General features: G+C 41.6%; 1 protein-coding gene across 4 annotated transcripts in view; it reads left to right on the top strand.

Annotated features, from left to right (window-relative positions):
- Positions 1-24,521, top strand: part of ARHGEF3 (Rho guanine nucleotide exchange factor 3) — a 285,595-nt gene that overhangs the window by 120,509 nt on the left and 140,565 nt on the right. For all 4 annotated transcript variants that reach the window (XM_037738103.1, XM_017527477.2, XM_017527479.1 and 1 more), the window contains one exon: positions 14,141-14,203. In XM_037738103.1, coding sequence (XP_037594031.1) covers positions 14,141-14,203 — 63 coding nt within the window. The remainder of the gene's footprint in view (positions 1-14,140; positions 14,204-24,521) is intronic.

A 24,521-nucleotide genomic window follows, 5' to 3' on the forward strand; every position in this document is an offset into this window, starting at 1 on the left:
GCAATTCTCCTGCCTCAGCCTCCTGAGTCGCTGGGATTACAGGCACACGCCACCATGCCCAGCTAATGTTTTGTATTTTTAGTAGAGATGGAGTTTCACCGTGTTGACCAGGATGGTCTCAATCTCTTGACCTCATGATCCACCCGCCTCGGCCTCCCAAAGTGCTGGGATTACAGGCTTGAGCCACTGCGCCTGGCCTACTCTAGACATTTTTAAAATGTTTAACCTGAATCTAATCATGAAAAAGCATCTAGTAAACCCTCAAGTAGGGAAATTATACAATGTAACTGGCCTGTCCTCTTCAAAATCATTAAAATCAAGAAACACAAAGAAAGCCTGGCTGTTCCAGATTCAGGGAGACTCAAGAACCCCTGACAGTTAATGCAGTGCTGGGTCTTGAATTGGATTCTGGACCAGGAAAACCAATAGCTATGAAACATTTTATTGGGATAGTTGGTACCTTTAAAAAAAAAAAAAGGGGGTGAATGAGTTGATACATTTTGTCAATGTTAAGTTTCCTGCTTTTTATAATAGTTATCCTGTGTAAGAGGATGGCCTTGTTCTTGGGAAATATACACTGAGGTATTTAGGACCTAAAGGGACATAATGACTGCTACTCATTCTGAAATAACTAGAAAAATATTTTATATTCATATGTATAGGAAGAGAGAGAGAGAGGAAGCAAACAAGGTCAACTGTAGGCAGCCATGACTCTCAGTAAAGGATTGTCAATAGTATCTTATTCTGGACTTGCAAACTTTTCTATAAGTTTGAAATTATATTAAAATAAACTTGCCAAAAAGAAATTCTCAAATAAACCACACACTCTGCCCTCCCCAAGAAAAAGGCCTGTGTTCCTTTGTTCCTCTTCAGGGACTCTCATAACCTTTCACCACACAACCCCAGGGGGCATCAGGCCGTTGGCACTGCCGCCAGCTCTGTAGGATCTGTCAGCCCTCGGTGCCTGCAGACCCTTATGTGGAGGCACAATTCCCGAGGCCCAAGAAGATAATTTCCAATTATTTAATCAAAAATAGCTCTCTTCCAAACAAAACTGGAAACTCTCCCAAGAGGCTGGCCGTTTATCCTAAAAGATGCCCCTTTCTCTGGGTAGGAAAGAAGCAGCTGTCAGGAAAGTAACTGCATAGTAATGAATACCCTTTCCTCGGAACAATGGACCTGAACATGCCAACCCAGCCTCTTCCTGGATCTCCTCACGGGAGGCATCTGGAGCCTCGGGAGCAGCCTTGGACCATTCCTATGACAAAGGCTCCTCTCTCTGCCCATCTAGAACTCATTCAGCACAGGGGAGGCCACCAGTCTTTCAGAGTAGTCTTGACTAACTTAGAATAATGCTCTTGGCAATAGTCCACAGAGAATCCGTCAGAACAATAATGTGAAAGCCACTTCCCATTTCTGATGCAGCATCTGGAAAGAAGTCAGCTGTGATTAGAGGGACATTTTCCTCCTGCAGCTGTCTTTGAAAATGGAGGAGGGGCTCACCACAACCCCAAATTACAGGGAGGGAGGTAGAGGGCCCCTAAACACCAGGGACATGCAGGTATTTAGTGACACTAGCATGTTCTGTCAAGTTCTGAGTAAAAAGCAAAAGTTGTGGTGAGCCACAAGTGGGCTGCAGGGATAGGGGAAAGTACTTTGGGCTAACTTTTCTAATCCGGAATCTTTGCTTCAAAGTTCATCCCAATCGCTTTTATCCTGAAGTCTGAAACGGGGGCCTGGCTTTTGCAGAATCAAAGCACATTTACCCAGCATTTAACCCATTTCCCAGGAAATCAGTGTTTTACCAAGAGTGGAATTCTTTCATGTTTAGGACTTTCCTGCACGTTTCTGAGGCCTAACCCAGCACACAGAGAAAGCTCAACACATGTTTGTTTACTGCTATACGTGAACAAATGAACCTCCTTGCCCATAAAATGGCAAATCCATAGAATTCTTTTTTTCTTTCTTATAATTAAAAATAAAAGAGAGAGAGATCACGTCTTGCCATGTTGCCCAGGCTGGTCTCAAACTCCTGGGTTCAAGCAATCCTCAGCTTGTGTTGAGCCACAATGCCTGTCCTAAAAATTTCTTTTCAGGAGAGCTAAAATCTTAAGAAATACTCTACATAAAATATCATTTTTTATTCTGAGGCGGCAGTATTTCTGAATTTTGACAATAGAAACATAGGAACAATAGGATACTCAGATAAATTAATTTCACTTTGTAGTTTCATTCTTTCAACAGTATTTTATTAAGCACCTACCATGTGCCAGACACTGTGTAAATGCCGCAGGTACACTGGTTAGCAAAACAGATGCAGTGTCTGTTCTTGGGAAGAACACAGTTGAGTAGACCCAGGTGACTCCGGTGTACAACCAAGACTGAGATCATACCTTGGAGTTGTCCCACCAAACTGTCAGAAGCTGGGATATTTATCTGCCAGCCCCAGTCCCTCACAAGTTGAAAGCTGATCCCAGTGGCATTAACTCTCCCCCACATTTCTGGCCTGTGGGAAGCTGATTTGTTTGCTTTCCACACGGTGTACAGGCAAATGGTGATTGCCCAGGGGTTGTCAGCCGGCTGTGTCTGCTACATGAGTGACCAGTTCTGATACTAGTAGAACAACCTTAGTCAAGTCATTTAAACTCTTTAGGCCTCAGTTTCCTTATATGTAATAACTTCTTTGGACTGTTGTAAGGATTGGTTGTAATACATGTAAAGCACCCAGCAGAGCAGTAGATTCTTTTTTGTTGTTTTTTGAGATAGCGTCTTGCTCTGTCACCCAGGCTGGAGTCCAGTGGTACAATCTTGGCTCACTGCAACCTCCACTTCCCAGGTTCAAGTGATTCTCCTGCTTCAGACTCCCAAGTAGCTGAGATTACAGGCGTTCACCACCAGGCCCAGCTAATTTTTGTATTTTTAGTAGAGATGGGGTTTTACCATGTTGGCCAGTGTGGTCTCAAACTCCTGACCTCAAGTGATCACCTGCCTCGGACTTTCAAAGTGCTGAGATTACAAGTGTGAGCCACTGTGCCCTGCCGGCAGTGGATTCTTAATAGACAGTTATTATAAATCCCAGCAAAGGGGCTGGGCATGGTGGCTCATGCCTGTAATCCCAGCACTTTGGGAAGCCAAGGCAGGAGGATTGCTTGAGCCCAGGAGTTCAAGACCAGCCTGGGCAACAAAGAGAGACCCCATCTCTACAAAACAATAAAATAATTAGCTGGGCATAGTGGCACATGCCTGTAGTCCTAGCTACTCAGGATGCTAAGGTGGGAGGATCCCTTAAGCTCGGGAGTTTGAGGCTGCAGTGAGCTATGATCATGTCACTGCACTCCAGCCTGGGAGGCAGAGTGAGACCCTGTCTCTAAAAAAATTAAAATTAAATTAAAAATCCCAGCAAAGGGAAGGGACTACCTTAAGCCGCCAGAACATACAGTAAAGAAATGTAATTTTGTGCGTTCTTGTATGTTAGACAACACCAAATGATAGTACAAGGGAGCCTTTTGTTAATTTAAAGGAATGCCCTTTAGAGGACAGCTTGACAAGAGCAACCCATTTCTCTAGCATTTTTCATCTCTGCTGGGTGTAGCACATTGCCCCAAGGAGTGGATGTTCCAGACACTGGTGATTGAAAGGGGAAGGCTTGCATACTGCCCTCCCTAGGGTTAAAGGCCTGCCTGTTTGCATTCGAGGAACTGCTCATGAACCCATGGGGTGTTGTGGCTGCTAAGACATTGCTACACTAGGAGCATTTCTAGGTAGGAGAAAGCAGGAACACAAGCCAAGTGAGTGAAAAACTGACACCTCTCTTCGTAAATTCAGGTACCCAGTATTATTGTGGATGATGAGCCCTTTGAATTTGAATTCTGCAGTTGGACAATCTAAGTTGATTGTTTATTACATAGAATAACTTTCTAGAAATTAAATAATTATTTTATTTTATATTTTAATATTATCCTAAACTGCATATGTATGGATAATATTTTTTGTTGATAATGGCTTCAAATCATTCCATTAGTGAAGAATTTTAATAAGTAGGATTTTGTTATAGTATTAAAAAATAAGTGAATCAACATATAAAAGAGGGCCAAGGAGGCCCCAGTGATGTTAGTGTATTATGAACCAAGGATTGCAATGAATCCGTGTGATTCAGCCTACCTGAGAACCAGTAGAAAATAATAATAGTAATTACGGTAATTTAGAAAGCCTAGTAAAATGTGCTCTAGTTAAGGCAATTTTGTGCTTTTTGTCACATCCCACTGTTGAAAATCCTTGTGAATATAGACCCCTTCTCCCACCTTAGATTGATGCTCATATTTTTTTTTCTAGAACAATTTTTTTGGAAAATGTATTTGGCAGCCCTCTGTACTGGATAGACAAGGTTTCTGCTGTTCTCCTGCTCCCCTGGCCTTGAGTGTTTTGGAGGGAAATGCAGTTTGTAATTATTTGTTGAATGACAGTGAATTCAGCTGCCTGTTAACCAGCAGGGTTGGCAGTGGCACTGGCAGGCTGGCTAGGTCTCCTCCCTCCTCCCCCTTGTTTGATTGGACATGTTTTCGTTCCCATGGGAGAAGAGAACCTTTTTTTTTTTTTTTTTTAGCTAATACTGTGTCATCTGTGCCTCCAAACAAGTTAAGGGCCAGTGGTTCTGTGGCTAAGATCATAATGGGGGCTTTTCCTAGTTTGCCAACATCAAGTTAATGAGCAGACTTTTAGACATGTTAAGTATTCGCCCCCCCACTCCACCCTCTACCCCCCGTGGTTGTATTCATTTGCTGTTACTGCTGCTGTTGCTACTATTACCATTAATAGTTAATATTTGAGTAGTTACTGAGGGCCAGGCATTGTGCTAAGCTCTTTACCCACATTGATCTGTTTAAGTCTCACAACAATCTTAGGAGAGAGGTACTATTTAGTGTCCTCATTTTATAGATGAGGAAACAGGTACAGAGAGGCAAAGTAATGCGCTTAAGGTTCCATGACAAATCACTGAACTAAGACGTAAACTCACAAACACTAACTCTAGAGCCACCTAGTATCTTCAACCTGTGGTTGGTGATATCTGAGCTCATAATTGCACATTATATTTGTTAAAATTTATTTGCCCATAGCTCAGAAAACATCATGAATTCGCATTTCTCCACCCTGTGAGCACATTGAAGAGAGCTTAATAAAAAAAAGGACCAAGGGTTCCCGGATGCCGGAAAAGGGAGGATGTTTTAAAAATAAGGAAAAGAAAAATAAAAAATAATGTATTAAAAATGGAGGAGGGCTGAGCACGGTGGCTCACACCTGTAATCCCAGCACTTTGGGAGGTGGAGGCAATGGGATTGCTTGAGCTTAGGAGTTTGAGACCAGCCTGCAAAACATAGACCTTGTCTCTATTTTTTTTTTATTGTGTGTATTTTAAAAATGGAGTTGGGGTTTCCTTTCGCAATTCTCCCATTCACTTCTGGAGCTTCAGACTGGAGAAAAACACAATGTGGATCCTCTTCCTGCTAAAACATGAATTTAGCGAGTCAAGTACTTGCTAAGGGCAAGTACAAGAACACAAAATCGTTTTGCTAATCTTTCCCCAAAGAAGGAGCAGATGAAAGGCAAGGCATCAAAGCCTCTGCAACCACCAAAGCTGTTTGCCAGCAAAAAGATAAATCAAAAAGGTTCAAGATCTGGTTTGAATTTAATAATTACAAATGACTAATCAGGGACTATTTGCTGCCAAGTCAGGAGCTGCACTCTCTCAATCAGTGTGTTTTCGCTGTTCTGGTCACTTGGTTATTAAATAGAAAAAGCCCAGTGATTAAATAACAGAGTTGTTCTGACACTAATCAATTCAATCTTGGCCATTTAAAATTAAGTCTGGCTTGCAGTAGCCCTTGTCTCTGTGAAAGACATGGGAACGACACAGTGCAAATGTGACTAAAGGTATCCAGAGAGCGTTTATGGATAGCCCTCTGAGCCCTGAGTAGTTGGAGAGTCAGGCAGCATCCCAGGTCTCCTGCCCATCATTCTGCAGGATCCCCCAACTCTAATGCCCTCTCTGCCTGCCTCTCAACATCAAATAACAACAAAATAATTATGTCAGTGACAGTAGTAGTAATAGTAATTACGGTAATAACCACAGTAACAATAGTAAGTACATTTAAAAAATCTCTTGCCATATGCCTGGTTCTGTTCTAAATATTCTGTTTCCTTTAATCCTTGAAATAACTCCATGATGGAGAAAACCAAAGCTTATAGAACTGTTCTATAGACACTGACCTATCCCATACACCTAGAACCTACCTGGCACATAGTAAATGCTCAGTAAATATTTGTTGAGTGAAGGAATAAAGAAGTAACTTGCCTAAGGTCATACCAAGTATCAGAGGTAGAGCTGGGTTTTGAACTGTCGTCTCACTTATGCTCTTAGTTTCTTTGCGGTATGTAGGTAAGTGCCTTGTAAACCTTTTTATATTGTTTTAAAACACATATGATTTTAAACAAATATTTATTTATTTATTTATTTATTTATTTATTGAGACGAAATCTTGCTCTGTTGCCCAGGCTGGAGTGCAGTGACATGATCTCAGCTCACTACAGCCTCTGCCCCTAGAGTTCCAGCGATTCTCCTGCCTCAGCCTCCAGGGTAGCTGGCATTACAGGTGCATGCCACCACACCTGGCCAATTTTTGCATTTTTGGTAGAGACGGGGTTTCACCATGTTGGCCAGGCTGGTCTGGATCTCCTGAACTCAGGTGATCCACCTTCCTCGGCCTCCCAAAGTGCTGGGATTACAGGCATGAGCCACCCTGCCCAGATATTTAACAAATATTTAAATGTATTTTACATTATTTTAATGTATTAATTTAAAGCAAATGTAGATTTTTTTAAATAATGGAAAAAGAGAAATAGCATCCTATGGCAGAAAGGTCAGTGGTTTGGCAGTCAGGGCAGCCTCCAGAAAATCCTCTCCAGCACTCACCCACTTTGTGACCTTGAGCAAGTTACTTAAGGCTTCCTGAACCTCAGTGTCCCTCTCTGTAAAATGAACACCACAAGGCTTACTTAAACCGGGCTGAGAAGAAGCTTAAATGGCACCGTCCATTAAACTGAGAGCACAGTCCTGGGTTCATAGTAGGTGCCCAATTCCAGCATCTGCTTCCCTTCACTTTTGTATTGGAAGGCACCTGGTGATTCAAAACCTCGAAGGAGGTCTGGAGAGGATGGAAGCTAAGTCAGGTAGGGATGTGCTATTCAGGCTTGGACCACAGCCAGATCTTCTGAAAATCTATCGGGTCAGGATAGAATCAGTGTTCTTCACAGAGAGTCTTTCCCAGGACAACTGTAAAAGCAGTTTGTTCATGGGTTATTCACCGATGAGATTCACATATCTGCCCTGTGCTATCAGAAGGTAGCCAATCCTAAAAAGAGATAGCCACAGTGTCGCAGAAACAATAATTTGTGAAAGTGGATTAAAAGGTTCAGGTGAAGGTCAAGCTAGGATCTCTCAAGCAGAGACAGCAACAAGCCTGGCAATGTTCACCTGATCCTTCCAGGAATACCCGTATCTCCATGAGACCTCACATTGGAATATGCACAGGACTTTGCTCTATGGAAATTAGCTAAGGGAGCCCTTACATGTGGGTCTGTTGTTCCCACAAATTCTCCTCTGTAACTGCCTTTCTCCCCGCTCCAATATAGGCACATGACATTGAGCAAAAGGGGTCAGGTGCCCATTAAATTTATTTAGGGTTTGCTTCAGCTGGCTGTTTCCTTTCCATCTGAGGTGTTATCAATCTTGGATTACTTCCTCTTAAAGCACAGAGACTGAGTCCCCATTCTGCTACCCAGGGCAGTGCATAGATAGATTCATTGGTCAGGGATGTGCCTCACCCTTGAACAGATCTGACATTCCTTTTCATAGGAGTGGAAATGCCCAATATCTCACATAGACCAATGTCTAAACAACTGTACTTTCTTTTAACATGTCTATGCATTGTGAGGAAAATAAATGCCCCCACTGGCAAAAAAAAAAAAAAAAAAAACTCTTATTTGAAAAGCAAGAATCTTAGCTTGAATGGGCAGGTTTTTTTTTTGTTTGTTTGTTTGTTTGTTTGTTTGTTTTTTATATGGAGTCTTAGTCTGCCAGGCTGGACTGCAGTGGCACAATCTCAGCTCACTACAACCTCCACCTCCCAGGTTCAAGCCATTCTCCTGCCTTAGCCTCCCGAGTAGCTGGGATTACAGGCATGTGCCACCACACCCAGCTAATTTTTGTATTTTTAGTAGAGGAGGGGGTTTCACCATGTTGGTCAGGATGGTCTTGATCTCTTGACCTTGTGATCCACCCGCCTCGGCCTCCCAAAGTGCTAGGATTACAGGCGTGAGCTACCACACCCTGCTGAATGGGCAGGTTTTATCTCCAAGGAGATTTGAGGTTGAAGAATTTCAGCCTTCAGTGACCTGCACTTTTGAGGTTTTTAAATTTAATTTAGGCTGCCCTATTGCCATCAGGTGGTTAATGATAGGGAAAGGCGCCTCAAAAACACTGGCCTCCTTTAGTCATTCTTTAAGGCACTCATTTAGAAATTATTTACTGACCTACTGCTCAGCACAGGGCACTGAGTGGTTAAAGTTTTGTGCTGAAATCAGAGAGCAGAGACCACAGCACAATTATTGGGCTCACCCAAGGTGCTTTGTTTTCATGGTTGAAAGGGAAGTGGACTGTGCATTTGCTTCAGTAAATTTGACAAGAATAACAGGGTGGGTCCTTGGCTCCTCAAATTGGCTGGGAACCTGTCAGATCAAGTGTGCAAATGCACAGTTCACACACAGTGCCCTTCCTGCCTGGGAACGCCCCCAGGTAACTGATCAGTGGGTTCTGATGCGGAGGAAGTAAAATGGCATTATTTTACTTCCTGTGGGCAGTTTCTAATAGGAGCACTCACTTACTGTGCACTTACTATGTGCCAGGTCTTGTCACCCGACGTATATAATCCTCACAACAGCCTAACCTGAAAGGCATTAATTTCTACTCTACAGTTAGCATCTCAGAGTCTCAACCTCCTCCTGATACCTCCCAAGATCCCAGGTATAATACTGTAGCCTCCCAAGGTAGGAGAAGCAGAACTCAGGAAGGGAATGGGGTTATTCTAGACGGCAAGACACGCTTGCTGCTGTGCTCCAATTCATTCCCCAGCACATGTTGCTAATTGTGATCATAGCATTCTGTGGCTTGCTATGTTGTGCAATCCTTCTCAATACAGTGCTCTAAGTAGACACTACCAGACATTCTGGATGGCAAGTGAGACATAACCTATTTGCCACCAATGCTTGCCACCAATGCCTGCTACCTAATAGCTCTTAAAATTAGAAAGGGCCACAAAATTGATTTGGTCTAGACAGTATGTGCTGTGGTCTTGAAGACCAGTCTCTATAGTAGAATGCAAATTATTTTCTTGCCATATTCCTCATGCTCAACACCTTCTTAGACCTTCTGTGCAGGTCTGATGTGCCATCGCAGACTCTGGGATGGGACACTATGGTGAGGAAACACATAGTTTGAAGTAGGACAGAACCAGATTTGAATCCAGGCTCTGCCACTTGCTAGTCATGAAACCCTGGACAAATTCCTGACCCTTTTTGAGCCTTCATATCTACCTACCTCATGGAGTAGTTATGAGGATTGAATGAGGTCATGCATATAAGGATTTAGCTCTGTGCCTGACATGTAGTGAGTGTTCAATAGGCTAAAGTTTCCATTATTATCAGTCTGAATTATTGTCATTATTAATAGCTCCGGTGAAGTTCAAAGCGAGTGCAGTGTCCTGTTACACTCTCTGCTTTCTGAGATGCTCATTTGTTTACGTTTCCATGGCTTATTTCCAACTGGTGATTTCTTCTATAAGGTGCTCTGTAGATCACTGGCATGAGCTCAGCATCCCAGTGTTCTAGAAATCCTAGTTCCTGGGTGGAACATGAAATGCCTGTGTGTGGCTTTTCCACCTGCACTCCCTTCTTCACCTGGGTGCACATTGGTCCTTTCTACTCTCCTCCTGTGGCCCGCTGGAGGTGGGCAATTGGTGAAGAGGACAAGCAAAGGGAGGAGGACCAAGAGCATCAAGAAAATCCAGAAATCCTGTTTGAAGGGAAGCTGGCTTTGTCCCAGGGATTGTCCCAGGCTCTGGGACTGTGCAGATGATTGACCAAGTCCTGCTCTCATGGGCTTATGTCTCATGAAAAGGTCAACCAAAACCCAGAAAACAGACCAATAAAATTATCTTTCTAAAATGGATCTGCCCTGCTGGCCTCTCTCTTAGCACCTTATATGACTCATTCATAACAGAGACAATCTGTAATTACTTTGCTTTATTTTTACTTCAAACCAGTGGGCAGGGAACATGCCTGGTTCATTCACTGCTATATCCCCAGGACCCAGAATCAGGCTTTGCATGTAAAAAGTGCTCAGTAAACACAGAGCAAATGAACAAATGACTAAGCTATGGTTTGTGAAATTTTTGTTCTGAGCCCAGAGTTTAAACTTCAGGCTACTTTTTTGTTGCTAGCAGTGGCCAGTTACCTCCCCATGTAAGAAAATTGAAAAAGAAAATTCATTTTTTAAATCCATACAGTTTTTATTTTATAAAATGTGTGGCTTCCTTAAGGAGATCATTCTAACCCAGATCAATTGTCTACGGCTGAATTAAAAAGACCATTGGAGGCCATTTGTCTTCCAGATTTGACACTTGGGGCAGGGGGCAGTATCTAGCAGGAACTGGGTTAGGGGAGCTCATGAGGCTGGGCTCCAACACTGGGTAGTGTATTGAATTGGTCTGGAGAGGGCTGCATGGCTGTGAGAAAAAGAGCTTCTCTTATTCCCCCACACCCCGCATCAGTGTGCATCTAGGCTACTGTCAACATGTCAGGCTGACAAAATCATGAGCTCTAGGAATAGAACTGTAGCACCATAAAACTCAATAATCTGGTAATACCAGGTTGTAGCATGTATGGGCGTAACCTACAGCCTGGGCAGTTCATAACAGGAGCTGCCACTTACTGTGCACCTACTACGTGCCAGGTCTTGTCACCCCACATCTGTGATCCTCACAACAGCCTAACCTGGAAGGCATTATTTCTGCTCTACAGATAACACCCCAGCGTCTCAACCTCCTCCTGATACCTCCCAAGATCCCAGGTATAATATAGCCTCTCAAGGCAGGAGAAGCAGAACTCAGGAAGGGCATGGGGTTGCTCTAGGCAGCAGGACACCCTTGCCGCCATGCCCAGTTCGTTGCCCAGCACATGTTGCTAATTGTGATCACAGCATTCTCTGACTTGCTATGCTGTGCAGTCCTTTTCAGTACGTTGCTCAAGCAGACACTACCAGACATTCTGGATGGCAAATGAGACATAGCCTATTTGCCACCAGTGCTTTGAACAGTGTATGTAAAAAGCTTGGCCCTAGGAATTAGAGTCCTGGATTCAGAGTGTTACGCTGTAACTACGTAACTGTGAGCAAATTGCTTCTCTCTCCTGACCTCAGTTTATTAACCTGTAGAATGGAAATTATCCCATACCATATCTGGCTCAAAAAGTCACCATATAAATATAAGCTGGTGAATTGGTTTCACTGGAACTGAAGTGCTGTTTTTAACTGTACCTAGATGGTGAATTAGTAAGGGTCAGGGCCCTGTACAAACATGGCAAACTGTGCCCAGAGTCATGATTAGCATCTTGTTGAGGCTCCCCGCTAAGGACCCTGAGTGGAGTGTTGGACTTCCTAAAAGTCACTGGGTGAGCTTGTTAATGCAGATTCATGGGCAGCCTACCACGTGGCGGAGTAAGCATTCCTGGGGATGGCTCCTGGCTTGAGCATCTCCAAATCATTCCTCAGGTGATTCTGCTACACGCTGCACCACTGCTTCAGTGGAAAAGTGCTTAGATCGGGAGCACCAGTGCTCTGATAGGGCCATGTGGACCTTTTGGATTTTAAATATCTAGGTAGCTGCTTAGCAGAAAGAAACCCCAATCTCTTCCCCATCTTTGTATGACAAACTCTTATTCCTCTTTTAGGTCTATTCAAATGCCTCCTCCTCTGGAAAGATGTCCCTCACTGTCCTTCCAGAGCCCTCCAAACCATGTTTTAAGCACCTACTGTGTACCAGGCACTCTACTAAGCTCTAAAATGCATTACTATATTTCCTCCTCTTCCTTTGAAAATAGAAGGTAATGTCATCACTACCACCTCTGCTTACACCTTAGAGTTGAGAAACGGTGACTCAGAGAAGCAAAGTTACTTTCTCTAGAGTGTTTGGCTTTTATTGTATTACAGTTCATCATAATAGCCCTGTCTCTCCTACATGAGTGTGAGATTCTTTACCATAGGAATTTCTGACTTTTGCATTCCTGGGAGCAAACACAGGACCTGGCACATAGTAGATGCTCAACAAACCTTTGTTAAATTGAAGTGAAAAAATAATAGAAGAATTGTAGTAATATAGAAAAGAGCAGTTTTTTTTGCTTTCCAGCCTCTGCCTTTGTTCAAGCTCAGGGTTCTATTAGAGGAGGAGGATGCAGACTCCATTTGGGATTGAAGATACAGAAGTCTTCAGACTCTCTTGTAACCCCATGCCAGTGATTCTGGTCTTCTGGTACCTTTCTTCTAAGTAACATCGGAAGACTTAGGAAGTCACAGGTTACGGACTGAAGAAATACTTGACTGATTGGTTGAGCTGGGGATGCAGAAAAGAGGTGAATGCATCTTTGATGAGCTTTATTGTGGCTTGTAGGTTAAATTTATTTTCTTCTTATGAGAAGAAAAGGGGCAGGGTCAGTAGGTCACTCCTGTAATCCCAGCACTTTGGGAGGCCAAGGTAGGAGGATCATTTGAGCCCAGGAGTTTGAGACCAGCCTGGGCAACATGGCAAGACCCTATCTCTACAAAAAATAAAATTAGCCTGGTGTAGAGGTGTGCTCCTGTGGTCCCAGCTCCTTGGCAGGCTAAGGTAAGAGGATGGCTTGAGCCCAAGAGGTCAAGGAAGCAGTGAGCTGTGTTCACACCACTGCACTCCAGCCTAGACGACAGTGGGAGACCCTGTGGAAAAAAATAAGGAGAGAGAGAGAGAAAAAAGAAAGAAGAAAAAAGGAAGGCAGGAAAGAGAAAGAAAGAGAAAGGGAGGAAGGAAGAAAAGAAAGAAAGGAAAGGAGGAAGGAAGAAAGGAAAGAAAGAAAAAGAAGAGACTTTTTCACATCTAACTTGGCTGGCAGACTGCCCTGGTCATAAATTTATAGATTCACTTCAAATATAATTATCTTCAGTCCAAGTAATAACTTTTTAAAAATTGTATGGCTATAAAGTAGGAAAGTTGGAGAAGATGTCTAGGTTTCTTTTCAACATTATGGTTCTGTGATTGCATTAGGACCCTGGATAAGGTTTAGAGCAAATTTAAATTAGCTAAATACAAAGCAGCTCTAAAAATGGAATATTTTCAAGTGAATTAGATTTTCTTTCTAATCTAATCTCCTCTTCCAAGTTAGTCAGAATCTGAACTTTGTATTTAAATTTTTGAGCTTTGATATATGGAGACATTTAGAAACAAAGGAAACTCAAAAAGAAACAAACTATAACAGCATGCATAAGAATAATAACAATAACACAAACCAATTATCCTGGAGCTTAATATTTTCTCATAACTTCTTAGGCTTTCTTGGAGGTGTTAATTTACAGGCCAGGGGCAGTGGCGTGCTGTAATCCCAGCACTTTGGGAGGCTGATGTTGGCAGATGATGAGGTCAGGAGTTCAAGACCAGCCTGATCAACATGGTGAAACCCTGTCTCTACTAAAAATACAAAAATTAGCTGTATGTGGTGGTGCATACCTGTACTCCCAGCTACTCAGGAGGCTGAGGCAGGAGAATCACTTGAACCCAGGAGGCAGATGTTGCAATGAGCCGAGATCACGCCACTGCATGCCAGCCTAGGTGACAGAATGAGACTCTGTCTCAAAAAAAAAAAAAAGTTTGCATAGCTTGGTTAAAGGTTTTGGGTAACACGGTGGAAATGATAAGGACTGCATGTGCTATTTGATTGCTTTCTTCTTGCCTTAATCAAAGCCATAATCCCTATTTACCTTTGAATTTTGTTTTTTCATTTGCAGCGAAAACGGAAGCAGAGCACCCAAGATGAAGATGCTGTTAGCCTTTGCAGTCTCGACATAAGTGTAAGTATAGTCCTTTCTACCTCCCCTGGCGCCAAGAGCATCTCGCTTCTCTGAAGGTTATTTGCTAACGTGCTGTGTGCTTGAAGTGTGCTTCCAGGATCTGACTATGGAAGTTGTGACCCAGGGAAATTTTTTTTAAACTAAAAAACATTTTATTTCACTGGAGAAAGCTGTGTGGCCAACTTAAACTTCCAAGCCAAGTTGTTTATTACCTGTGTATTCTCTCATAAAATGAATTATGAACTCAGTGCATCTGGGTAGAATCTAGATAAATACCAGTGTGCTCTTTTAGAGGCTGTTTCCAAAAGATGGAACAGATGTTTGTCCCCCTTTTGGGGGAAGTTAGTGGCTTGGCCCGGCTCAGGCAGCCGGATGGCCCACAGGCCAGAAGAAGACTCCAGTAGCATAGTGGAGTTGAGTGGCTTTGGATGAGCAGATCTTAGTTTGAATCAAGATTCTGTACTTATCATCTGTGTGACACCTTTCCTTACCTGTTTCCTCATCTGGAAAATAGGGATGAAAAGACTTAACCTGACAAAATTTGGGAGAGGGTCAAATAAAACAATAAAAGTGAGAATGCTAAACATTGTCTGGTACATACTGGCCACCCACCAAATGTTTGCATCATTGTGCTTTTCTTTAAAATCAGAAGTTTGCAGAAGATGCTCAGATGACTTGGTAGTTGACTGTTGGTGATGATAAAAATGGAAAAGCTTCCTGGCTTTGTTTCAGAGCATGTCCTTGGATACTTAATTTCATAGCTTTCACCTTGTTGCCCCACTGATGCAACTGGGAAGGCTACCTCGGCCTCTGATGCCCTCATTATCCAGGGGCTGGGAGGTGGAGTAGGAATTCAGGCCCTCCCTGGGCTCCACCTGTCTATTCATCATCTGCACATCGCTGGGGTTTTAACCACTGTGCTCTGTGGATCCATCTAACATTAGGCCCTGCTCTCTCTCCTCTGTGAAGACCGTGAAAGCTAGTCTTAAGAGATGAGAAGGCTTCCATGCTAGGAATAAAGAACTGAGTCATGGTTCTGGCTCTGCCTATAATTAACAGCATACCTTGGACGAGTCACTTCCCTTCTCTGAACCTCTGTTCCTTCATTTATTAAAAAATAAAAAAGTTTGGGATCAGACCTTCCAAAATCATTGTGAAAAGGAAGCTCATTGTATATGGATTGTTAGGTACTTAATTGATAACATTATTTACCAGTGTGAACAATGCTCTTTTAGCTAGTTTTAATTACTGCAGAGTTTTCTGTGATGCAAACAGCCGTGATAGAGCTTGAACTGCCATTAGTTAATGTACTTTTGTGTCTGTTTTACCATATGGTGTTTGCTTGTTCCAATCTTTAGACCCTCAGACTGATAGCATTGGGCCAGTTTACTAGGCTGCCATGGTGAACAGGACAAAAAGATGATGTTCCTCTGCGTTTTACTTTACTCATTGAATATTTTGTTATTGACGACTGAAGTCTATGGAATTCCTCTTAGCAGTAAGATTTTTTTGTGTTTGAATCTTTTTAATTTTGTGGAATTTTACTCTTAGAATTTAAAGATTTTTAGCATTTAAAGACTGTCAGAATTTACAGAGCCCCTAGCCACCATGTGTGCATTCCAGTCCCCTCTGCAAATTATAATAAAGTGGAAGCTCTGGAGGTGCGATGATTCAGGCAAGACTTCAATCCAGGTCACTTCTAAGATCATGCCTCACGTTACATTTTCCCCCAAGTATATATTGATACCCGTTTTTCAGGAAAGCATGTCTCTAGATGCTTTCTACCGAAGAACCACCGACCTTGTGTTAAAGGATTATTTGCAATTATGAATTGTGATTTGATTTTTGTCTTGATTGGCATCAATGGCCTTGACTTCCCATCAAGGTCACAAGCCTCAGATAATGAACAATTTGGCTTCTTTTCTCCTCATGCAGCTGTGGATGATGGTTCCCTTTTTCCTAACCATCTCATCTATTATGTTTTGTCACAGTAAAGAGACTCATATAGATGATAAATCTACCCCATTACCACCAACGTGGCCGATTCCTATGCTTAGGGACTCAGCTCTGGACAGACTCATTTCTGATTTACCTGGCATTTTTCCCGAATCTTGGCAACCAGGGCTGAGTTTCCTCCATTTATTGCCACATAGTGTTATAATAATTGCAGAAGTTGGAAGAATTCTAGACGCTGTTGGGGGAACCTGGAAACTGCTGTTTTGCGGATTCCACTGACCGTTAGAGTCATACGGTGATGGCAGAGGGTGTGACAGATCCAGATGTGGCCATGGAGAGAATACGACTAAATTTAAGTAACTTGCTCCCAGTAGGCACTCAGGAGAGATGAGCTGAATGGAATTAAATGGTAGATAGAGCCACACAGGAGAAGAGGATTTGCCATAAAGGAAACAATGGTGGAATGAGTATCTGAGTCCAATAAATTAATTGCTCTAATGAGTAAATGGCCTCTGTGGGCTACTCAAAGGACCTTTATCTTTGTGCATTTAAATGATGATATCCAATAGAGTCACTGTCCCTGAGCTAACTGGCAGTGTTACTGAAGAGTTGTTTTCGAACTGTTTCTATGTATAGTGGAAAGTATCTTTAGAAAAAAAAAAAAAAGGTGGGTCCCACTGGATGACTCATACCAGAGGATGCGAGGGTTTGGGAAAGTAATATGAATAACTCTCAATTTTTATTCCATTTGATAAGTCGTAAGACATTCACCAGATGTGTGCCTTGAACAAGAAATTGCTAGATGAGGGGACAGGTCTTTGGGGATCATAGTCAAGTTTTCATTGAGTCCCAGCCAAAGGCTGGGTACATGGTAGATTCTTGATAAATACTGTTGATGGATTAAAAAACAAAACAGTGAACTCACCTAATGTATACCTCTTTTAAAGAAATACATCTGTGACTTAAAGTGGGAAATATTAACACATCTAAATCCCCCTTTGTTTAAAAAGTAAACGCCCTATAGCAGCAGTCCCCAACCTTTTTGACACCAGGGGCCAATTTTGTGGAAGACGGTTTTCCACTGACTGAGTGGGATTGGGGGAATGGTTTCGGGTGAATTCAAGCACTTTACATTTATTGTGTACTTCATTTATATCATTATTACATTGTAAAACATAATGAAATAATTACACAACCCATCATAATGTAGAATCAGTGGGAGACCTGAGCTTGCTTTCCTGCAACTAGACAGTCCTGTCTGCAGTTGACAAGAGATAGTGACAGATCATCCGGCATTAGAATCTCATAAGGAGCTGCAACCTGGATCCCTTGCATGTGCAGTTGACAACAGGGTGTGTGCTCCTATGAGAATCTAAAGTCTCCGCAGCTGATCTGACAGGAGGCAGAGCTCAGGAGGTAATGAGAGAGATGGAGAGCGGCTGTAAATACAGATGAAACTTAGCTTGCTAGCCTGCAGGCCACTCGCCTCTTTCTGTGCAGCCTGTTTCCACCGCCCAGGGACCACTGCCTTCAGGGTATCTGAGTGATGATAACACCAAACATTCCCAGTGGCATCTTGCTTTATTTTAAGACCTCAGAAAATGATTCTGAGAGGTGCCTGGAAGGGAGTTTTCCTACTGAGCCCCTCTCTCTAACCTCCTATGGAACTTGACCCAAACAGGAGAGGGTAAGCTAAGAAAGAGCTTATTCTTACAGAATAGGGATCCTTGATCGTTTGGGGGATGCGTCACTTACTCTTTCAGGCATCTGATGATAGCACAGGAAATTTTACAAGATTGATGTATGATTTCAGGGGATTCATGGATCCCAGCCAAGACCCCATGGTAAGAATTTCTCTTACAGAGGAAACTGGAAGGGTCTTAAAGCTCGGTGATGGGTGACATATCTCCAAGTAATTGTTTTCTGGCCCTCCACCCCCAGCACTTGGTGAAAAATGAATTCTGACTGGAGAGTCTATGCTAGTTGATGATGTAATAGGTCACTATTTTTTCCCACCGCCTCACCCAGTCCCCTGGCTGGGCCCCCAACTTCCTGGTGGGTTAGAACACACACTATTTCTGAGGGAAAGTAAAAAGCAACGTACACTTTTGAGAGCAATCTGCTGAGTGGAGAAGGCTCCCAGCAGCCGCCTACGAATCTCCTCTCACGTCAGAGGATATGAGTAGGATGGCTGCAGGGAGCTTGCCTCCCCCACGGCACTTTTCTAGTTTAAATTCTAATGGCCGGGAGATGCTGTAGTTCATGTCACCCCAGGAAAGGCCCTCGGTGCCAGAACGCCCGCTGCAGGGTGCAGCTCGCACCAGGCATTCTTTCTCATAAAACAAATGTGCTCTGGGTGGAAATAAAAATAGCCTCCAATGATAAAATGTAAAAATAAAAGGGAATATATGTTCTCTAGAAAAAATGGAAAATATGAACAATAGTTGGACAATCCCACCTCAAAGCCGTAGCTACAATTGATGCATTTTCTTCCTGTCCTTATATACAAACCTTTAAATTTTTTTCATTATAAAATATTTCAGACATACAAATGGTATAAAGCTAATACAAAACCCCACATAGCTACCAATGCAACTGAAGAAATACACCTTTAACGGTGACGCCAAAGACGCTTGCAAAACTTTTGCTTTGCTGAGTTTGATGTTTACTTCTACTTTGCCTATCTGTAAACTCACTATGCATATATATCCTAAATAGCACATATTTTTAACCAGCTTTTAAAATGTATGTAAGCATACAAAATTTTTAAAAATTAAGATCGGGCAGGCATAGTGGCTCATGCCTATAATCCCAGTACTTTGGGAGGCTGAGGTGAGAGGATCACTTGAGCCCAGAAGTTTAAGACCAATCTGGGCAACACAGGGATACCCTGTTTCTACAGAAAAATTAAAAATTAGCCAGGTATGGTAATGCATGCCTGCAGCCCCCGCTACTGGGTGGGAGGATTGCTTGAGCCTGGGAGGTTGCTGCAGTGAGCCATGATCGTGCCGCTGCACTCCAGGCTGGGTGACAGAGACCCTATCTCAGAGAGAGAGAGAGAGAGAGAGAGAGAGAGAGAGAGAGAGATTGTAGCACAAATTTATTCGTGTATATTCCACTTACTATGTTAAGAACATGTCATCATATCATGAAATATTCTGTAAGAATATTATTTTTAATAACAATAGAGTACTTTATCAAATAGGTTTAATAATGCCCTTATCACCGAGGAGACCAGGCCTGTCACTGAGCTTAGGTCTTCATTAGCACATGCTTATATTTAACATGTTGGCATTTTTTTGTTTGCTTTGGATTTATAGTCTATTCTTGCTCTGTTGCCCAGGCTGGTGTACAGTGGTGCGATCTCAGCTCACTGCTACTTCCGCCTCCCAGGTTCAAGTGATTCTTCTGTCTCAGCCTCCCGAGTAGCTGGGACTACAGGTGCATGCCACCATACTCAGCTAATTTTTGTATTTTTAGTAGTGATAGTATTTCACCATGTTGGCCAGGCTGGTCTGGAACTCCTGACCTCGTGATCCACCTGCCTCAGCCTCCCAAAGTGCTGGGATTACAGGCATGGGCAACTGCACCCAGCCCTGATTTTTTAACAGTATGTAGTATAGATGTGATCTGTTTATAAGTTCACCAATAGCCTGTGAACTTCCTCAAAGCAAATACAGAGTCTCCATCATAAATGCTCCATAAATATGTCTGGGATGAATGGATGAATGGATGGATGGATAGATGAATGAATGAGTCTCAAATTGGGTTACTTATATGGGTATTATTGAGATACTCAGTATTATTCTTACTAGCATGGTTCTCCTGGGGCTAATATTAATCAGAATTTCAGGGAGGAAGTGACCAGATTGCTAGAGTCCTTCCTTATGTATCATGTCTATGAGAGACCTATTAGATACACAGTGACAAGAGCAGCTACTGTTGATTTAGTGCTTACTATGTGATGGGCACTGTACTATCATACGTTTTCTTATTTAATCCTCATATTACCCCTTTAGAGATGAGGCAAATGGAGTGTATAGAAGTTATAAACTTGCCTGAGGCCTTGCAGCTGGCAAATAGCATAGCTTTTGGATCTGAGTCCCAGGCCTGTCCTCCCAAACACAGTGCTAATTATAGTTATTATATTAGTAAATAGCATAATATAGCATGTTGATGTGGATTAAGCATTCATATGCTCTGTGCTTTCCAAATACCTCATTAAGTTCTCACAGTGGTATGATCCTGTGACTATGGAATGTATCATATTCTTTTTGCAGATGAGATAACTGAGAGTCCGAGAGATAAACAATTAGTTCAAAGTCACAGTTTGTATATTTAAGCCCAGGATGGTTAATTTAAGCCTTCAGGACAGGAGAGAAGAAAGCTTTTGGCTCCCTGGCTGTCAGTGCCGGATGATGTTTAGTGCTTTCAACTGGTCTTATTGGCAAAGTTGCTTTGAGGTTTATGACAGGCATCCCCAAATTTCCATTTCCTGCACGCTCCAGTTATTTACCCTGTCACATGGATGCTCAAACACAGAGTTGATCTAGAATAGGGGAAAAAAAGATTTCCGGTCTTAGTTAAGCTAAATGGTGTTTCATTGCCAGGATATGTTAAACCAGGCACGGAATAGCAGTGGGATTTTATCTCTGCTTGGCAGAGTCTAGATAATTAAAAAAGATACCATTTCTGTGGTTTTGTTTCTCTTGGTCTGTTCTGGAACTTGCTAACTGGGGAAATTAGCCTTGCCCTGGCCAGCATGGGGCCTTGATGAATTATGTGGGAGAGGTTAATAATGCTCTTATCACCGAAGAGACCAGGTCTGTCGCTGAGATTAGGTCTTCATTAGCACATGCTTATATTTAATAACCTGTTGGCCTTTTTTTGTTTGCTTTGGATTTATAGTCTATTCTTGCTGTCTGTTAAATGTTTGGTCCTAAGGTAGCAGATACCCTATGTTTGGTCCAAAGGTTGTTCTGATGCTGTCACCTCTGATGGCAGATTTGCTTGTGCTTTGAATGCTCACATAGACACATTGCATCTTGCCTTTGGCCTAGTAGATTAGATGGTAGACGATGGTGCTGTGATCTTTTATCTTTGACTTGCTTCTTGAAAAGCACAGTGACAAAGAAATTCCAAGGAGCTTCAAGATACACTCTCAGACGTGGATGACATAACAAAGCGTGAGTCAGCGTGTTCACCTTTTCCCACTCCCCCTTAAAGTGACCTTGATGGGGCCCTTGTTAAATGAGGGCTCATATGCCCCAGAACACCTGTTTGTTGGAACTTATCACCAGAATTACAAACTTCAGGAGGTTAGAGAGCGAACATCATTCTGTACCTCAACTTTCTCCCCTTTAAAACCAAAATTGTAACATTGCCCTGCCTTAAAGTTGTAAGAATTAAAATAAATTAATTTATGCCAGACAAGGTAGCTCACACCTATAATCCCAACACTTTGGGAGGCTGAGGCTGCAGGATTGCTTGAGCCCAGGAGTTTGAGACCAGCTTGGGCAAAATAGTAAGACCTCGTCTCTACAAAAAAATTTATGTAGCCATTTAAAAAAGAATGAGATCAAGTCCTTTGCATGGACGTGGATGGAGCTGGAGGACATTATCCTTAGCAAACTAACACAGGAACAGAAAACCAAATACACCACGTGTTCTCACTTATAAGTGGGAACTAAATGATGAGAACACATGGACACATAGAGAGAACAACACACACTGGAGCCTATCAGAGAGTGGAGGGTGAAAGGAGGGAGAGGATCAGGAAAAATAATAGGCACTAGGCTTAGTATCTGGGTGATGAAATAATCTGTACAGCAAACCCTCATGACACAAGTTTGCCTATGTAACAAACCTGACATGTAAGCCTGAACTTAAAAGTGTTTTTTTAAAAAAAAAACATATATGACAAAAGTAAAACTTGTTTGAGGTTTTTAAAAAATCATAAATTTAAAACTTAGCTGAGTATGGTGGCATGTGCCTGTAGTCCTAGCTACTTGGGAGGCTGAGGTGGGAATGTCGCCTAAGCCCAGGTGACAGAGGTTGCAGTGAGCTAAGATCATGCCACTGTACTCCAGCCTGGGTGTCAGAGCAAGATCCTGTCTTTATTTAAAAACAAACAAATAAAATAAAATAAAAATGTTAATTTGTGTAAAGTACTTAGTACCTGGTCTATCGTGAACACAAAAAAATATAACTATTGTTGCTGTTTATTTCATTATACAAAATCAACTTTATTGTTAAGTTTGAGGATCTTTGTTATTAGCACAAATATTCCATAAATAGAATTGATCAAGTAATTTTAAAAAGTATATGGAAAGAAATATATAAGGATTTTTATTACAGTATTGTTTATGATAGCCAAAACTGGAAACAGCATGAATATCCAAATCATATAGACTTGTAAATGCATTACAGAAGAGAAGTATAAAATACAGTTACAGAACACATGCTCTATCTGTTGTGTTGCTGTATGGTTACATACATTTATCTATATAAAGGAAGAAGTATGGAAGAGCATACACTGTATTGTGGATAGTCCTTAGATTGGGAGAATGGAATTATGGGGATGAAGAGATTACCTTCCAGGGATTCCTAAGCTTTGGTATTTTATGAAACCTATGAACATCCCCTTCCCCCAAAGACTGTTTATATGAGCCCAAAGCAAAATTCATAAGGTTACAGCAGACCAGTTATGTTGAAATATAGCTATAAAAATATTTAAAAACCAATTTATGATTAGAGCATGTGCTTCTTAATGCATTAAGTAACATCTGGCCACAAGTCTGAAAACTGATGCACCTTCAATGATATGATAAGAATAAGAATAAGTGATATTTTGAAATACCTGTACCAATGACACTGTCATTTGAAAATGCAGTGATTTCTATGTTAATAGTCACAGGTATGAGAACGCTTCTGTGATTTGTAGGCTCCATTCTTACTGGAAAGAAATACTAAATTTCAGTCATTGGTGAAAATAAAGATGTATCTCTTTTTCCCATCCAAGCTTGAAGATGCCCTGAATTTTATTCAGTGAACCGTTGGGAGTCGGAGAATTCTAGATTATGAATTCCTGCTTAAGACACTCAATCTGTTATGATAAGCTTTTCTTATATATTACTTTTATAATACAAATGACTGAAAAAATATAATGGATTTTGACCTGTTGGTATATGAGATTATTAGTGTTAGTAAAGGTAAGAATGCAAAACGCTTTGTAAAAGTTGTTTCTAGGGGGATCATGTTATAGTCCTGAAATCCATTCTCAGCACTTGGTGTTTAGATTTTTCCTTAAGAACAGCTTAGCTCACGGGTTCTTCACATTCCTTTTTTTAACCTTTGTTTTTAGGTTTTTTTTTTAATGCTTCATCTGCCCATCTACACATTGTTTTTTAAAAAATATAACTTGAGTCACCTCAGTATTTTAAAAGAAAGTCTTTTCTGCTTCTTCTATTAAAAACATAATTTAGGGGTAGAAAAATTTTTTATATTTTAGAGATGAATATGGATGTGTTTAGGGGTAAAATGTCATGATAGCTTTCATTTACTGTCAAATTCTTTAGCATAAAATATAAAGTGAATATTTTAAAGAGAAAAATGATTTTTCATTATTCAAGTAACACTGTATACATTCTTATCATTTAAAAATCAAACAGAAGAGATAGAGCTAACAGTGGCTCCACCATGCTCCAGTCCCACGTACCTCCTCAGGCAGAATTATCAGTTCGCTGTTTCCTCCCAGATATTTAGATACAGTTAGAGAAATAGACATGTAAAAATTAGTTTGTGATGGCTTTTTAAGGACATGTTGTCACTGGTTTTAATTTTCAACTTGCTTTTTTTCCCTCTTAAATAGATTTTATTTATTTATTGCTGTGAGGTGAGATAGTTTATTGAAAGCTATTCCGTTACAGAATAGGGCATCCTCAGAAAGCAAAAGGAGGAATGCTTTGTCTTTAAGTTTTTCTTCTATAGGGTAGATTTTAATTTTTTTAGAGCTGTTTTAAGTTCACAGCAAAATTAGGCAGAAAGTACAGAGCATTCCCATATGCCCCCAATTCGATATATACATAGTCTCCCTGTTATCAACAGTTTTCCTCAGAGTGGCACGTTTTTCCCAATTGATGAACCTCCATTGACACATCATCTTTAAACCAAAGTTTATAGTTTACATTAGAGTTCATTTGTGGTTGTGTACATTCCGTGGGTTTGTATAAAAATGTAATGACATGTATCCACCATTATGGTTTCATATAGAATACTTTCACTGCCCTGAAAATCCTGTGTTCCTCCTATTTGTCCCCCTTCCTCACTAACCTCTGGCAGTCACTGATCTCTTCACTGTCTC

This window comes from Cebus imitator, unplaced genomic scaffold (genome assembly GCF_001604975.1).
Source record: "Cebus imitator isolate Cc_AM_T3 unplaced genomic scaffold, Cebus_imitator-1.0 Scaffold48, whole genome shotgun sequence".
Taxonomy (NCBI): domain Eukaryota; kingdom Metazoa; phylum Chordata; class Mammalia; order Primates; family Cebidae; genus Cebus; species Cebus imitator.